The sequence below is a fragment of the Setaria viridis genome, chromosome 1, assembly GCF_005286985.2.
Source record: "Setaria viridis chromosome 1, Setaria_viridis_v4.0, whole genome shotgun sequence".
NCBI lineage: Eukaryota > Viridiplantae > Streptophyta > Magnoliopsida > Poales > Poaceae > Setaria > Setaria viridis.
The window spans coordinates 3969984-3988582 of record NC_048263.2 but is presented as its reverse complement, the minus strand read 5'-3'; the positions used below and the strand labels follow the sequence as shown (position 1 = coordinate 3988582).

General features: G+C 47.1%; 2 protein-coding genes and 1 pseudogene across 2 annotated transcripts; all 3 read left to right on the top strand.

Moving 5' to 3' along the window:
• The first annotated feature begins 612 nt into the window (after window positions 1-612).
• Window positions 613-3596, top strand: LOC117864805 (F-box/FBD/LRR-repeat protein At1g13570). The gene is given in 6 exon segments (XM_072290814.1): window positions 613-1169; window positions 1833-2466; window positions 2469-2569; window positions 2572-2679; window positions 2789-2938; window positions 3022-3596. Coding segments are annotated over 6 exon segments (1479 nt in total). The 5' UTR covers window positions 613-1097; the 3' UTR covers window positions 3436-3596.
• Window positions 3597-3731: 135 nt separating this feature from the next.
• On the top strand, window positions 3732-6984 carry LOC140221308 (uncharacterized; annotated as a pseudogene).
• Window positions 6985-7849: 865 nt separating this feature from the next.
• Window positions 7850-9795, top strand: LOC117843316 (UDP-glycosyltransferase 73E1). Its single transcript, XM_034723891.2, has one exon. It carries the CDS (start codon window positions 7871-7873, stop codon window positions 9578-9580), a length of 1710 nt encoding a protein of 569 aa, XP_034579782.2. The 5' UTR covers window positions 7850-7870; the 3' UTR covers window positions 9581-9795.
• The last annotated feature ends 8804 nt before the right edge of the window (window positions 9796-18599 follow it).

Genomic DNA, 18599 nt, shown 5'->3' with positions numbered 1-18599 from the left:
GGGAGCGTCACGTCGTGTCTCGGTTAGCGTGGCTGCGGCAGCGGAGGTGGATTCGGCGGCTCCCGCCGCCGGAGATGTGGCAATAGGCCGGCGGGACGGGGGAGTGGCGTCGGAGAGGAAGGAGGAGAACCGATGGTGAGTGGTGAGCAGCAGGCGGCACGTCCTCCGGCACGTCAGGAGGAGGGAGATAACTATTGGATGGCCAAGCATATTTGAATTCCAGCCACGAAAGATGGAACCGCTAGAGGTGGATCCAAAATGACACCTCATGGAGGACGCGCTGTCATCTTGCTATCGCTATTAAATAAATATTATTTTAAATCAGGTGTTTGACTAGTAAATAGACATTGAAAATTTTTAGAAATATTAAAAAATATGACTGCAATTTCGGTTCCTAGCTAGCCTAGTAGATCAGTTTTCCTCCCCTTTCCCCTTTTCTAATAATACTACCTCTGTTTCAAATTGTAGGTCGTTTTAACTTTTCAAAGACATAAATTTTATTATATATCTAGACATAACCCTATATTTAGATGTAAACAAAATTTCTGTATTAAAACGACGACATTTTAGAACCATTGCCCGATATCCAGAGACATAATCCAAGTAGGGAGCCTGGTGGCGCGTGCCTGCTGCCTCCTTCCGGCTGGCGGCGTGCACCGCAGTGGCAGCGGCGCAGCGATGCAGCCCGCGCGTGGGGAAGACTGGAGAACTGGAGAAGCGAGGAGCCGAGGAGCAAGCAGCCATGGGCGAGTTCGCGAGGGCTCCCGCTCCGGCTGCCGGGTGGAGCAACATCACCAGGAGGCGGCGGGTGGAGCACGAGGTGGCGGCGGCGGGATCCCCCCTCGCACAAGAGCTGACTCGCGCGACTTGGCACTCGCGAACACAGAGAGAGACGGTGCTCTGCTGCTTGGCCTAGTCTGCGACTTGGCATCGTCACAAGATCCAAGCCCGTGGTAAGCCTCCTCCTGTCAGCTCCCCTGTACCCTCACTTCTCGGCGAGATCTCCTCCACTGCGCTCATGTACTAGCATCTGTATTACCCACAGAGCAACCATACCGACATGATGTGTAGATGCTGCAGATGAATCGATTACTTGCATGTCTAAAGAAAAGAAGGCTACCACGCGGCATGCTAAACGGTCGAGATATTCAGGGCCAAACCTCCCAGAGGTACGTATGTTATATTGCAACATATCACAAGTTGGACATCGGGTAGGTGAAGCTAGGCTAGGTAGCTAAACAAAATTCGAGAACAGGCCTTCCAGAACTGAAACTACAACAGCACAGTTTATTTAAAAGATACAGTTTTCAAATACCCGGACATCCTTTCTTCCCCAGTTAAAAGTATAGAAACACGAATGGCCAAATTTCATTCCACCATAACCTAATTACTCGATTATGTGTTTCAGTTCGTACAAAAAACAACATTGCACGTTTCAGAGGACCAGATTCATTCAAAGCTTAGTGAGCCTGGACGACTCTGGCTTATACTTTTTTTGAATTATTTTAATGAAAGCTAAAAAGACACGTAGTGTTGATATGGCCTGATCACTAAAGAAAATTTTCCTATCAATATGGCCCTGAGCTGCAACACTAGGAAATAGTTTTCAATGCTCTTTCTAACTCTTTTGATGATGCACATCTAATTAATGGCAACATGTACAGAGCTTTTGATATGGTCCTTTGTTCTCAGTTGAAGTAACCACTTGCCCTTGTAACCCTACTGCCATCTGTCAAACTCAAATATTTTCAACATTTGTCCAACTCAAATAGCTGCCACACTAGGAAATAGTTTCCAACACTAACTTAAATATTCTTTCCATTCCTGTACAGGACATCTGGTGCCATGTACATTCCCTACTTTCAATGCGAGATTCTGCTCGTGTTGCCTCTGTATCTCACACATTCCTACGCTCATGGAGGCACCATCCAAACCTCATATTCAGTAAGGAAACAATGGGCTTGAAACACAATGCATGTGAAGGGGGTGATATAGCAAGGGCTTTCACTAGCGAAGTTTATCAGATTCTGAAAAAACACTCAGGCACTGGCGTGAAGACACTTGAATTTGACATCTTTGATTGTCGCAATCTCAGCTCTTGTCATCTCAATACATGGCTTCAGATTGCTATTACACCAGGGATTGAAAGTCTCACCCTTAAGCTGCCTTTGAAATACAAGGAAGGGTACAGCTTCCCGTGCTCACTTTTATTTGGTGCGAAGGGAAACTCGATTCAGCATCTTCACCTCACCTATTGTGCTTTCCATCCCCCGATTGGCATTGATTTCTTGAGACGCCTAACAAAGCTCTATCTAAGAGAAGTGCGAATTACAGAAGAAGAGTTAGGATGCCTTCTGTCCAATTCTTTTGCTTTGGAGCAGTTTGAACTCATATATTGCAGTGAAATAATCTGCCTGAAGATACCATGCGTGGAGCGACTAAGCTGCGTGACTGTGTCTGATTGCAAATGCTGCAAATGATAGAGAGCAAAGCTCCAAACCTCTCCGCCTTTGTCTTCGATGGTGACCTAGTACAGCTGTCACTTGGGCAATCATCGCAAGTGAAAAGCACCTGAGTATGGACTGTGCAAATGAGTCCAACTTTCTCTGTTATGCTATTACCTACCTTCCATACATCGTGCCACAAGTTGAAACTATTTACTTATCTTCAATTAGTGAGGTACAATTTGGAACTCAATATTATTATATACCTGTGTGATTACTTCGCCAGTAGTGGCCATGCTTTCAGGCCCTTAGGTATGTAATTAATACGTGATATCTTTTCACAGATGGTTAATACACCAATGCCAGCTGCCAAATTCCTCCACCTGAAGTACTTGGAAGTTTATCTTGATGGCGACCTTTACGCAGGATATGATTACTTGTCTTTGGTTTCTTTTATCGACGCTTCTCCTGTTTTCGAGACTTCCATGTTTGGCGTAAGTCATTTTCCTTCTTGCAAAGACATGCAGTATCTGTGCTGTCTGATTATTTAAGTGGTATTAGTTTTGCTCTTCTGCAGGTAGAGCAGGGTGAGATGATATTTGATTCAGTTTTTGGAGATGACTCAAATACGAGGAAGATGCCTGAACACAAGCATGACAGCCTCAAGAATGTGACGATCTTAGGTTTTTGCTCCGCGAAGAGCATGGTTGAGCTAGCATGCCATATTCTCGAGAATACAACATCACTGGAATGTCTCACCTTGGACAGCGTACTTGATCAGAATGATGAAGACCATATTGGCAGGTGTTCTGTCAATTCTACCCGAAAAATTGGTGAATGCTCCCATCTAACTAATGAAATGATCTTGGAAGCCAATAACGGGCTCATGGCCATCGAAAGATACATTGTGGGGAAAGTTCCCTCTGCTGTTAAACTCGATATCCGGGGGCCTTGTTGCCGGTGCCATACCTTGGAGATCGATGATGAGTGAAATTTTTAACTATGTCCATATCGCGTCTGTTTTATCTTTCTTTCTTTTCATTAAGGTAACGTTAAAATCGTATGTGATGTTAATAACTAAATATAACATGTAACTAGCAAGGTGTACTGTAGATTGCTGCAAATCTGATATGATATTATCCAATTCAAATCCCTGGCTATCCCTCTAGATTCGGTGGCCACAAAACCCCTGAACCCTTGCTGGAGTCGTCTGGTATGGCTTCCTTGCGTTCTTCCCCTCTTTCTCTTCTCCTTTTTGGGTGCAAATTCTACTCCATTTGCTATGCAATGGGGATCAACCAGACAAATTCCACTCCTAACGGTTCCATGGAAGTACGGAACGCCGAGCGTGATGGTGTTGTGGCGTCGCTCGGTTTCCGCATCCCGGCCGGCGGCGCCGACGTGGTTTCTCCCTCGTATGCCTTGTTGGTTCCGGATCGAAACTCCTCACCCCGATACATAGACAGAGGCCGCACACATCGCGTGGAAGACCCAAAAGGAGAAGCCGGTTGGTTCGGTTCGATCGTGAGCTCATGATGATCATGAGCACGCAACCGCGGGAGCGGCTCGAACTCCAAGCTTGTGGTAAACTTTTTCCTGTTTTCCCCCTCACTCGTCGGATAATATCTCCCCCTGTGCGCGCCAAGCGTTTCTCTGCATGATTTTTCGCGTCAGTCAGTATACTTAGCAGGATATGCATTACCCGGCCTTACACTTTAGCGCAACCTTACATGCATGATGCTCTGCAGATGGATCAGATAACTCTGAATCTGGTAAACGAGCGAGGTATCCGGGGCCAAGCCTTCCAGAGGTATGGTGAGAATGACCTTTAAGTTATAAATTTGTTACCAGTGAAGTATCGATCTGACTGATCTAACTGCATATTCTTTTTCAAGGGCTTGCTGCCTGCTCAAATTGGCTGACCTCTTAGCTATTCTTTTTTTTTTGAACAAGCATTCCAATACTTTATACTTCAACCTTTTGTTTTCGTGATCAAGGAGAGTTTGCTAGTGACATGCACGACAACCGCGATTATAAAGTCTATCTATACTATAATAAAGAACGAAAATAATTGAGAACCTTTCTCACCCAGATCAGGCTCACCATACCCATGCAGGGATGTGGAAGGGTTGCGGACCTAAGATCAATCAAAAAGGTTTGCTTGTAAATAGACCTTTTCTGAAAAAGTGCCTTTGTTATCACAGGACCATTCCAATTTTATCACTGGAAAAAACTTGATTGATTCTCTGTTGGTTTTGCATGGTTTCATTAGCAATCTTCTGAAAGTTAATGTTAGTTCCAGCCGGCCACTGGGCTGCAGCGATTATTTTTCTGATTAGACACCTGATATAAATCAGGGCAAATTAATTTAAAGAATGGAAGATCTGTCTGATACAAATCTTTGCAGAACTCAGTATCTTTGTCATCGCCAAGAATCGAAGATCTGCCTGATACTCAATATTTTATTTTCAGCAAATCTGCCCACACAAGCAACTCTATAGGCCTTTCACTTCAGCTACACAAAGCATTGGAAACATATTGTGTCTGACACATCTTTCCATAAGCCATTACACTGTTCAAGTTTCCAGCACCAGACTGATGTTTCAATTTTCTCACATCTTGGATTCCCAATCCACCTCATTTCTTGTCCCTACAAAATCCATTTCACCGAATGATATATTCGTCCCTTGCACCTCCCTACCAAAAGAAACTTCTCCTGATGTTGACCATTTTACTCTGGATAGTTTTTGTAAAGTAGTTGTAGGGTCTATATCTGCAAATTATATGATTGCTGATGCCATTTTATTCAACATCTTCCACTACATATGCAGGAGTTTCACATAACTCTTAGAGGTACAAATGTATCTGCAAAGACTATATAGGTCTACCATATACTGTGGAGTAAGATCTCCCATCTTGTGCCATCTTTATTTTTAATTAACTTTGGAGATGTACAAATGTGACCTTTTGCTCCCTTCAGATTGTGTGTATGTATAGGAGAAAGGTCCATTTCAATTGTTTAATACGGAAAAGTGTCCACACTGGGAAAAGGTTCTCTGGGCAATATATCTAGCACCTTTGCTATATTTTCCTTTGAAGTAACCATTTGCTCTTATTAACTCCAGTGGGGAACCATCTTTTGGTTGTGCAGGACATCTGGCCCCATATACATTCCTTTTTGCCAATGCAAGATTCTGCACGTGCTGCTTCTGTATCTCACACATTTCTACGCTCATGGAGACAATGCTCCAACCTCATCCTTACTAAGGAAACACTGGGTTTGAAACAACATGCATATATGGAGATGGTGATATAGCAAGGTCCTTCAGTAGCAAAGTCGACCAGATTTTGAGAAACCACTCAGGCACTGGCGTGAAGACACTCAAACTTGACATCTCTGATTGCCGCGACCTCAAAACTTGTTATCTCAATAACTGGCTTCAGATTGCTATTACACCAAGGATTGAAAATATTACCATTTTGATGCGTCCAGAATACAAGGATGGGTACAGCTTCCCCTGCTCACTTTTATTTGGTCGAAATGGAAGCTCGATTTGTAATCTCCACCTCTCCTATTGTGCCTTCCGTCTAACGTCCAAGGTTGGCATTGGTTGCTTGACAAGCCTGACAGAGCTGTGTTTGTATGAAGTACGCATTAGTTCATTACAGGAGAAGAGTTAGGGTGTCTTCTTTCCGATTCATTTGCTTAATGGGTCCAACCTTCTCTTTTATGCTATTACCAAGCTTTCACATAGTGTTCCGAATCTTGAAACTCTTACACCTTATATCCAAGAAGAAGTGAGGTATAATCTGGAACTCTATTTATTAGATATACTCGCGTGATGGCTTTTGTCTGTGATTAATAGTCAATCTTTTCGCAGATGGTTAATACACCAGTGGTAGCTGCCAATTTCATCCACCTCAAGTTCCTGGAAATATTTTCTGGTGGAGATCTTTCCCCGGGATATGACTATATGTCTTTGGATTCTTTTCTCAGTGCTTCTCCTATTTTGAAGACTTTCATCTTGCGCGTATGTCACTGTTCTTGTACTATATCTAGAATCTATAGTGAACCGACTAATTAAGTGACATTACTTTTTTTTTCGCAAAAAAAAAGTGACATTACTTTTGATCCTTTGCAGGTGGCCTTGATCAGCGTGGCATGACATCCAATTCAGTTTTTGAGTCTGCCGCACCTTTGAGGCAGATGCCTGAACACAAGCATGACAGCCTCAAGGATGTGAGTATCTTTGGCTTCTCCTCTGCAAAGAACATGGTTGAGCTAACATGCCATATTCTTTAGAGTGCAACTTCGCTGGAACGTTTTACCTTGGACAGGGTATACGACCGTTTGGACAAAGACAATCTTGGTAGGTGTTGTGTCACTTCTGCGCGCAAAACGGGTGCATGCTGTCCACTGACTGATGAGGCGATCTTGGAAGCCGGTAGAGGGCTCATGGCCATCATGGGGAAAGTTCCCTCTACCGTCAAGCTAGATGTTCGAAAGCCCTGCAGCCGATGTCATACTTTACGGCCCTAGATGTTCAATACATATAGTATACGATAAGTTTCCTCTACCGACTAACATTCAATTGATGGAGATGTAATGTTTACTAAGTTATTATAAATGTTATATGTTATGTAATATCTATTTAGGAAGTGAGCCTAGCTCAACCGCTCTGGTGAGAGGTTGAAGATGACCCGAACCTGTGTGGTTAGAGTGCATAACCACACCTTATTCTAGAACCTTCTTAACCATTGCATTATCTCAGTTTTTGCATCTCTATTTTGCGGTGACTAGAACTCAAGGAATCTTCAAATACAATGTTGTCGTACTCTAGTTCACAAATTGCACATTTTTTTATTTTTGGCAAAATAAGATAAAGACAGAAAATGAAAATGTTGCAAGATTTCAGTGAAAAAATGACAGGCTACTTGTTATCTGCACGAGATGAGTTTTCCTAAACTTCCAATGATCCTTTACTTCAATTCATAAAATTTCCACCAGCATGTGCTAATTGTCGGGAGGGAACCACGCTTCTCATTTTCTCGATGGGTACAATTTTGCTGATAAAAACAAAGAGCTTGAGCTTAATTTTGGTCAAATTTCCAAATTTCAAGAAAATTTTGCTCAAAATTCAAAATTTCACCTGAAAATTTTCACTCGGTGAAAAACCGAGAATTACATGTAAACCAAGAAAACTGCTCATCTGTTTTTCAGGTGACCACTGGTAATCAAAAGTTCAAAACCATTTGATAATGGAAAAGAAGTCCAACCATGGGGAATTGGGGATGGGAGGAAAGTGACCTCTTGCACTTTTGCACCATTGCATTCCAGCAAACATGCGGCCATGCCTCTGCCACAGAAACCAAGTGCCAATTTGTACGGCGGAATGGCTGATGGGGAAATTGGGTCAGTCGCCAGAATGTCTCCATCTGCCACAGAAACCCAAGTGAAATGCCAGCTCTGCCACAATCAAGAAAACAAAATCAAGTCGTTTTTCAGTGGCTCCAACGAGCTTCCAGTTGAGTGGAAGTTCTTCGCCGATTTTCGGTGGGCAAAACACGTTCCCTATCCTTCCAGTTGCTCCGGGCTTTCCGTGTCACTCGCTTGCACGTCGACAATGGCGCCCACGGAGCCCGCCGTGGCAGCTACCGCGCCGGTGAAGACACGGCCGCGCCCGGCGTCGCACTTCGTCCTCGTCCCTTTCGTGGCGCAGGGCCACATCATCCCGCTGGTCGACCTCGCGCGCATCCTCGCGGAGCGCGGCGCGCGCGCGACCGTCGTCACCACGCCGCTCAACGTTGCGCGGCTGCGCGGCGCCGCCGAGCACGCCGCGCGCGCCGGGCTGCCCCTCGAGCTCGTGGAGCTGCCCTTCCCGCCGGCGGGCTCCGGCCTGCCACACGACTGCCAGAACGCCGACATGATCGCCGACAACTACCAGTTCCTGCCTTTCTTCCTCGCGCTGCGCGAGCTCGCCGGCCCGTTCGACGCCTACGTGCGCGCGCTGGCGCCGCGCCCGAGCTGCATCATCTCCGACTGGTGCAACCCGTGGACGGCCGGCGTGGCTACGAGCCTCGGCATCCCGCGGCTGTTCTTCCATGGGCCGTCCTGCTTCTTCTCCCTCTGCGAACTCATGGCCGCCAACCATGGACTCTACGAGCGGATAGCCACCGCCGGCGACGAAGACAAGCACGCCGTGCCGGGAGTGCCCGTGCCGGTGACGGTGACGAAAGCTAACGTCCCTGGTTTCTTAATCCATCCATTTCTCGAGGAGCTGCGCGCAGAGGCCATGGAGGCCATGTGCACGGCCGACGGCGTGGTCGTGAACACGTTCTCGGACCTCGAGGGCAAGTTCCTCGCGTGCTACGAGGCGGAGCTGGGCAAGCCGGTGTGGGCGCTCGGCCCGCTCTGCCTCAGCAACCGGGACGCGCAGGCCACGGCGTCGCGTGGCACGATGGCCGCCGCCGCCGCCCAGAAGGCTATCACGGCGTGGCTGGACGAGCAGGCCCCCGGCTCCGTCGTGTACGTCAGCTTCGGCAGCATCGCGCGCAAGCTTCCCAAGCAGCTGTTCGAGGTCGGCCACGGCCTTGAGGACTCCGGCGAGCCGTTCCTCTGGGTGGTGAAGGAGCGCGAGGCGGCGGCGCCGGAGGTGCGGGAGTGGCTGGACGCCCTGGAGGCGCGCACGGAGGGGCGCGGCCTCGTGGTGCGCGGGTGGGCGCCGCAGCTCGCCGTCCTGTCGCACCGCGCCGTCGGCGGCTTCGTCACCCACTGCGGCTGGAACTCGCTCCTCGAGGCAATCGCCCATGGCGTGCCGGTCGTGACGTGGCCGCACTTCTCGGACCAGTTCTTCAATGAGCAGCTGGCCGTGGACGTGCTCGGCGTAGGCGTGCCCATCGGCGTGACGGCGCCCGTGATGATATTCGACGACGAGACCGTGCCGGTGGCGCAGGAGGACGTCGTGCGGGCGGTGGCGGCGCTGATGGGCGGAGGGAAGGAGGCCGACGAGAGGAGGAAGAAGGCCAAGGAATACGGGGAGAAAGCTCGCAAGGCCATGGAGCAAGGAGGGTCCTCGTACGAAAACCTGACACGGTTCGTACACAGCTTCACGCGGAGTGAAGCCAAAGAACACTAGTGGTGTTCCTAGGTGTTTTAAACTTCGGAAACAATTCAACGATTGTGTTGTAAGTTTGTAAAATGTAACACTTTCTATATGGTTCCGTTCCAATTTTTGGACGGGATCACCCCATTCAGTGTTTGGTTGAGGTCGATCCTCATTTTTTGTTTTGTTGGGAGAATGAAAGGATGGGACGTTAGCAATACTATTTCAGTGGTACTATGTGTCGTCCAGGGAGCCATTTGTCATAGTCTTTCTTTCTTTTTTGTTTTGCCTTATCATCTTCCTCCAAAGGATCTAGGAGGCCGTTCGCCTGGCCGTTCCTCTCGCCCACGGAGGTGGGGATACATCCCCAGTACCTGCAAGGAAGCACAAAGTCGGACTCCTACTAGGATTTCTCTGTAATCCTACTAGGACTCATCCCATGTAATCCTACAAGGACTCATCCCGTGTAATCCTACTAGGACTCATCCTTGTAATCCGACTAGTACTCTGCCCCCTGGAGTATATAAAGGAGGGTAGGGGTACCTAGCTCGGCAGGTCACACCTCAACACCCAAGCGCAGGGTGCAATATACAAACACCCCCAAACAGGACGTAGGGTATTACGCTACTCCGGTGGCCCGAACCTGTATAAATCTGTGTCTTGTGTCCTCGCTTTTACCTTCAAGTTCCAGGTCCGGCGATCCCCCGCTACACATTCTGCTACCTCGGGTACCCCTTGGTAGACGGCCGGTATAAATCACCGACATTGGCGCCCACCGTGGGGCAGATCGTTGAGATCATCGGGCGAGCTTGAAGGATCTCATCTTCAAGCCGGCGTTCGCTTTCAAAGCGGGCGCAACCTTCGTCTTCGACTCCTGACCTTGCATCACCGACGGCACTGGGTCCTTCCAATGCTGAATCATCGACAACCAGGAGAAGAAGTGCCTCGACGGGAACTCTCTTCCACAAGCAGCAGAAAATCTCGTCGAGAAAATCGACAAATTAAACCTCGGATCAAGGTTCGACTGCAAACTCGTACTCCGACGGCGACTTCGGGTTCGACCGCGATTCGAACTCGAACTCCGACGGCGGCTACAGGTCCGACTACAACTCAGAGTCCGACGGCGACTCCGGGTCCGACTACAACTCGGAGTCCGACGGCGACTTCGGGTCTGGCTACAACTCCGAGTCCGACGGCGTTCGACCGCAACGCGGAGTCCGACGGCGACTCCAGCTTCAACTCCGACCCGAAGTCCGACACCGACTCTGAGTTCGACTACAACTCGAAAGTCCGACTACATCGCGAGCCCGCCGACGACTACGGGCGACTCGCCGATGATTTCTTCGACTATGTCGCGGGCACGCCGACGACCACGGTCGGCTTGCCAACGCCTCTGTCGACTACGGGCAGCTCGTCGATGACTTCAACTACGTTGCGAGCTCGCCGACAACTACGGGCTGCTCGGCAACGACTTCGACTACTCTCCTCGACTACTTCGCTTGGCAACACACTGACGACTACTTCATCATGATGCTCGCCGACGACTTCTCCGAGTACGTCGCGGCGCTCACCGACTACTACGGGCAGCTCGCCGCCGACTACTCCGACCACATCGCGACGCTCGCTGACGACTACTTATACTACTCGTCTCAACTACAAGGCTAGTCGATGGTGGACTACTCTAACTCCTCATCTCGACTAAAAAATTAGTCAGGGCAAACTTCGCATCATCGACAACTAGTCAGAATCGTCTCCGACTAGTCGACTTCGTCAAACAACCGTTACGGCTTCATCAACGACCGTCACGGCTTCGTCAACAATATCCACGAATCAAGCTAAGTCACTTTTCTAAATTATTTTCCGGCTTATTTTCGGTTTGCGCGCAACACGCGCTCTACTCGCCGGAAACTCTTGCGCACAACGCGCGCTCTACTCGCCGGAGGTCAGCAAAGTCTTGCGCAATCGCGCAGTCTCTTTCTTGTCGCAGCAGCGCGACTACTCTCACTTTTATCTTCTCTTAAGGTCACTACTCTTCTCGAGCAGAACGCGCCTTAACTCGTGAAAGCCTCAGGCGCATCTCTCACGCCTAAGCCCATACGCGTATACGAGACAAAGGTCTCACACATGCAGTGGCAACGGCTACCCAGAGACTGAGAGTCTAAGCGTAACAGGCTAACTACTCGGGAAGAGTATGACTGAAATAAGAGCTTGACTCGCAATCGTGCAGTCTCTTTCTTGTCGCAGCAGCGACTACTCTCACTTTTGTCTTCTCTTAAGGTCACTACTCTTCTCGAGCAGAACACGCCTTAACTCGTGAAAAGCCTCAGGCGCATATATCACGCCTAAGCCCATACGCGTATACGAGACAAAGATCTCACACACGCAGTGGCAACGGCTACCCAGAGACTGAGAGCCTAATCGTAACAGGCTAACTACTCGGGAAGAATATGACCGAAATAAGAGCATGGCACAACTTCATATTGATCACTGAATAAATTTTAGCAGTTTCAAAATCCTACAAAAATGCTACATAATGTATGCATCTTTTCTTTTAGATCGAGCTTCAGTGATGCTAAGCATGCCTCCAACGGCACATGCTAGTTCCCGAACTCGAGGGCTAAGAACCAATCAGAACTCGGAATATCTCCAGTGGCTTAGCTAGCTCCCAGGCTCGGGAGCTGGACGCCGCAAAACCACTCGACGTGGCTCCAACGACTTACCTGGTGCACAAGCTCAGGGGCTGGACGCCGCAAGACTACTCGAATGATGACCTGAGTGAAGATTCAAGACCCTCGGGTTGATTATTCAATCAATCCAAGGCTCGGGGGCTGATAAGCTACACCCAAGACTTTTTTCAAGTTGAAAGAAGAAGATTCAAGATTTTGACCCTCAGCCTAATTCTACGATTCAACCTAAGGCTCGGGGGCTACTCCATATGGAGCACGACTTTCGCCGCCCTCCATACATGAAGACTACAATATCATGTTGATCAAGACTTTGAGCACACCATAGCCTCATGGCAGCTTTGAGAAGCATTGAAAGATTCAGCCTGACAAAGTACTCGAAGAGCACCAAGACTACTCAAAGACTGCTGCATTCGACTATGAAGCGTTCGGGGGCTTGTCGGGGATACATCCCCAGTACCCGCAAGGCAGGACAAAGTTGGACTCCTACTAGGATTCCCCTGTAATCCTACTAGGACTCATCCCATGTAATCCTACAAGGACTCATCCCGTGTAATCCTACTAGGACTCATCCTTGTAATCCAACTAGTACTCTGCCCCCTGGAGTATATAAAGGAGGGTAGGGGTACCTAGCTCAGCAGGTCACACCTCAACACCCAAGTGCAGGGCGCAATATACAAACACCCCCAAACAGGACGTAGGGTATTACGCTACTCCGGTGGCCCGAACCTGTATAAATCTGTGTCTTGTGTCCTTACTTTTACCTTCAAGTTACAGGTCCGGCGATCCCCCGCTACACATTCTGCTACCTCGGGTACCCCTTGGTAGACGGCCGGTATAAATCACCGACAACAGAGGACCTCGTGCCACCGCCCTCCGGAGGAGCCCATGTCGACCGCCCGCCGGAGGAGCCCCACGCCACCGGATCCTTGCCGGTCTTGAGCACCCTGTCATCACCGGAGGACCACGTGCCGCTGCTCATCGGAGGAGCTCGCCAGAGGAGCTCGAGCGCGTGCCACCGGAGAACCTCATGTCGTCGCCACCCGTGGCTCCTTTGTCCACGCCGCCATCTGTGTCTCGCCTGGCACCGTCGCTCGTCGCCTCCTCAGTCGCCGTCCCAAGCAAGCTCCTCTTCTCCTCCTCCCCCTCCTCCAGCTCGAGCTTGCGTGCGCCAGAGGAGCACGTCAGGGGTTGTCGGGGATAGATCTCCAGTACCCGCAAGGAAGGAAGAAGGTGGAGTCCTACTAGGATTCCTCTGTAATTCTACTAGGACTCATACCTTATAATCCTACTAGTACTCCTCCTTGTAACCGACTAGTAATCCCGCCCCTGGAGTATATAAAGGAGGGCAGGGGTATCTAAATCGGAAGCTCAGACTAACAGAGGCCAAGATCTCATATAACCATAACAGAGGACCAAATCCTCAACACCAAACAACATCCAAGCACAGGGCGCAATATACAACACCCTAAACATGACGTAGGGTATTACGCTACTCCGGCGGTCCGAACCTATATAAATCCATATCTTGTGTTCTCGTTTTTACTTTCGAGTTCCAGGTCCAACGATTCCCCACCCACCAATCTACTACCTCGGGATACCTCTTGGTAGGTTGCCGGGTATAAAACATCGACATCGGGCACGTCAGGTAGGTGTGATCATCGAGAACATCGGGCGAGCTTGAAGGACCTCATCATCAAGATCAATCTACTCCACAAGAAGCAAGTCGTCGAGTTGGAGTTCCGAGCAGACAAATCTACGCTGAGACAAAAATCGATGCGCTCCATGCTCCAATCGAAGACCAAGTCAGTTTCCGCCGCATGCTGCTGCATACAGCTCGTCAATCAAGGCAGAGTCACGCGCGGATTGAAAAGATGTACGCGAGCACTACTACCCCGACGTCCGGCCGCAATCAAGTTGCCAACGACTATTTCAACTACTCTTCTCGACTAGAAAATTAGTTGAGGACAGTCGACTACACTTCTCGACTAGAAAACTAGTCGAGGATAGTCGACTACTCGTCTCGACTAGAAAACTAGTCGAGGACGACTACTTCGACTACTCGTCTCAACTAGAAAATTAGTCGGGGGTAGACTTCACACCGTTGACAACTAGTCCGAATCGATCCCAACTGGTCAGCTTCATCAACAATCGATACGGCTTCATCGACAATCATCCACGAATCAAGCTAAGTCACTTTTTTAATTAGTTTTCGACTTGTTTTCCGCATGCAGGGCAATGCGCCAACTACTTATTGGTGTACGCCTCTCAACGGGAATTACCCTCTAAAGCTACACTTTGCCAATTATTCCTGGAGCATGTTGACCGACAGCCATGGACTTGGTACACCAAATTATGGAGGCTATCATCACGGATTTGGTGCGCTGAGTTCCGGAAGCTCCGCCACAGGCTTGGTACATCGAATTAGGAGGCTCTACCACGAAATTTGGTGCACTGAGTGTTGGAGGCCGGCTACACCCTAAGGAGATACAAATCCTATGCACGACAATACGCGCTCTTCTCACCAAAAGGCAAAAAAGTCTCAACGACTACTTTAAGCGCAATCGCGCTCTCTTTTTGTCGCAATGCTGACTACTTATTTTAAATGTCTTCTCTTAGCGATCGCCAATATCCTTGAGCAGAACATACCTTAATTCGTGATAGCCTTGGATCTTCTGTCATGCCTAAACGTTAGGACGCGAGACAAATATATCCGTAGCAGCAGTGCCAATACGCGTACACGAGACAAAGATCTCACACGCAGTGGTGATGGCTAAATAAGGATTGAGAGACTAAACGTAACAGGCTAACTACTCGGGAGAAATATGGTCGAAACAAGAGCATGACACACAATATTTGCATTACATTCATTACTGAATAAATTTCAGTAGTTTCAATAGTCTACAATATGCTACATAATGTATGCATTTTTTTTCAAGTCAATCTTTGGCGACGAGTCTCCAGGACGCTCAGCGTACCTCCAATGACTTCGCTAGCTCCCAGGTTCGAGGGCTAAGCATTAATTACTACTCGGAACATCTCCAATGACTCAGCTAGCTCCCAGGCTCAGGGCAAGCACCAATTACTACTCGGAATACCTCTAGTAGCTCAGCTAGCTTCCAAACTCGGGGGCTAAGCGTCAATAACTACTCGACGTGGCTCCTACGGCTCACCTGGCGCATAAGCTCGGGGGCTGGGTGCCGCAAAACTACTTGGATGATGACTGGTGTGAAGACTAAAGCTCGGTAGACTCTGGAATTGATTATTTAATCATTTCAAGGCTCAGGAGCTGATAAGCTACACCCAATAGTTGATTTTTTTCAAGACGAAGAAAAAAGATTTAAGATTTTATTGACTCTCAGCCTGATTCTTCAATGTAACCTAAGGCTAGGGGGCTACTCCATATGGAGTGCAACTTCCGCCACCCTCTATATCACATTCCAAAGATGAAGATTACAAAATTAAGATGATCAAGGGCTTAAGCACACCATAGCCTCATGGCAGTTTTGAGAAACTTTGAAGATTCAGCCAGACAAAATACTCGAACAGCACCAAAACTACTCAACGAGGATATGAAAAGTACTTGAATGCTGCTGCATTCGACTATAAAGTGCTCGGGGGCTTATCGGGGATAGATTCCCAGTACCCGCAAGGAAGGAAGAAGATGGACTCTTAATAGAATTCCTCTGTAAGCCTACTAGACTCATACCTTGTAATCCTACTAGGACTACTCCTTATAACCGACTACTAATCCCACCCCCTGGAGTATATAAAGGAGGGCAGGGGTACCTAGATCAGCAGCTCAGACCAACAAAGGCTAAAACCTCATAGAACCACAACAGAGGACCAAAATCCTCAACACCAAACAACACCCAAGCGCAGGGAGCAACATACAACACCCCAAACAGGATGTAGGATATTACGCTACTTTGGCGGCTCGAACCCGTATAAATTCGTATCTTGTGTCTTCGCTTTTACCTTTGAGTTCCAGGTCCGACGATTCCCCACCAACCAATTTATTACCTCGGGATATCCCTCGGTAGGTTATCGGGTATAAAACACCGACAGGGGTAGCGGCCGTGGAGCCCGAGCTCGCGCCCGCCAGCCTCCCTAAGCTAGCGTCTTGGGATGGAGCAACACGGCGTCGAAAAGGGATGCCCCATCAGCTCGATTTCGACGAACGGGATCATCCCACGTAATCGAGGTATATTCCTTGGTTGGGATGGTTCTATCCCTCATATCTCAGTACCAAATGTGGGATCATCATGTTCCATCCCATTTCGTCCCACGAACTAAACACATGCTAAGTTGGTCGGCAATCATGTAGTTCTACAAATTGTTAATCTTACAGTAGCTCCTAGATTTTTATTATGTATAGTAGTATCTTGGTGCATTTTGTTAGGGTTGATGCAGATCTTCATCTTTGGTTAAAGAATGTTTATAGTGATATTTGGATACAACGATAATACTTTGCAAATGTGCATGTAAAATAGGGATATTAATTGTTTGGTCACGTGGATTCTGTTGCGAGCTTGCAACGCAGGATGATTAACACCGTAAGAAAAGTTATACAAGAAATATAGATGGAATTACAGTTGGCCATGAAGTTAACAGATGGATGGAAAGATTGGAACAAAATAAAGTAGAATAAGGAGTATTCATCCGTTATTGCAAAAGTTATGAATATTTTTCAAATAATTGTACAATTCTTATGATAACTAAATAGGCTAATATGATTTTTGTTGCCCATAGAAACTCAATGTATCTTCAAGTATAGTATTGTCACTTTGCGACACGTACAAGTTGTACATTTGTTTTTGTCATTTCTTCAATTGAAAAGACAGTAGCGCTTTGCCAAAGAGGGATAAAGACGAAAAAACAAAAAAATGCTAGATTTCCATGAAAAATGACAAGCTACTTGCTATCGGACAATTGTCCTACAAAAAGGACATCTATCGAGATATGATTTGCACAATACTACTGGAGTACCGCATGTGTTTCCCCTGTTACTTCCTATGCTTGTTACTTCCATTCAGAACATTTTCACCAGTAGGCACGAACGAACAGTCAGTAAACCAGGTTTCTCGGATTTCTTGCTAGGTACAACTTTACGAATATTCTAGTAAAAATAAAGAGCTCGAGATCAAACCTTCACTTCTTTCAAATTTTAAAGAAGGTTTCGCTCCAAAAATACTTGAAAGTTTTCACTCGGTGTTCACCGAGAAATCCAGGTAAAAACCAAGACAACTGGTCATTTGTTTTTAGTTGACCACCGGTAATTAAATCCCTCCGTTTTAAATGGCAGGTCATTTTAGTTTTTCCAGGTTTATAAATATTATTATACATCTAGACATCCATTATATCTAAGTGCATAGTAAAAATTATGCAACAAAAAATCAAAACAATCTACAATTTAGAACGGAAGGAGTAGAAAAGAAGACCCATACGGGGATGGAAGTGTCTTTTCTGCTTGCACTTTGCACCATTGCATTCCTGTGCTGAGAAGCATAACAACATAAACCAAGCCTACTTGTACGGAGGAATGGTTGATGATAGGATATGTTGCATGAATGCCTCCGCCACATAAACCCAAGGGAAATCTAGCTCCACCACAAGCGAGAAAACAAAACCAATCATTTTTCAGTGGCCTGAACAAGCAATTTACAGTTGAGATATTTCGCTGTTGGGCAAAATAAATTCTTTCCACGTACGGGAGTGGAGCGGACGGGGGCGAAGAAGCAAATTGACGAATAAAAACATGCGCATGAAAACAGATGTTGGCCGAATTCCTATGGGGTAGTGGGCCTTGGGCCAAAATTACAGGGTAGTAGGCCTTGGGTCAAAATTGCACAGTCACAAAAGTTCTATAGGAAATATAGATGGAATTGACAATTGGCCACGAAGTTAACAGATAGATGAAAAGATTGGAAGAACAGAAAGTAGAGTAAGTAATATTCATCATTATTGCAAAAGTTATGAATATTTTACAAATAATTATACAATTTATATGATAACTAAGTAAGCTAATATAATTTTTCTTGTCCGTAGGCATTCAATGTATCTTCAAATACAGTGTTGTCGCTACACGTACAAATTGTGCATTTATTTGTTTTTGTCATTTCTTCAATTGAAAAGATGGTAGAGCTTTGGCAAATAGCTAGGGACAAATATGAAAATTCAAAATATTTCTAGATTTCAATATCAGGCAATTTTCCTATAAAAAGGACATCTATGGATTTGCCCAACACTACAGCAGTACCAACACGTGCGGTCCCTGTTCCTTCCCATGCTTCTTACTTCAATTTTGAACATTAACACCGGTAGGCGCTAACACTCAACAAACCAGGTCTATTGGGTTTCTCGCTAGG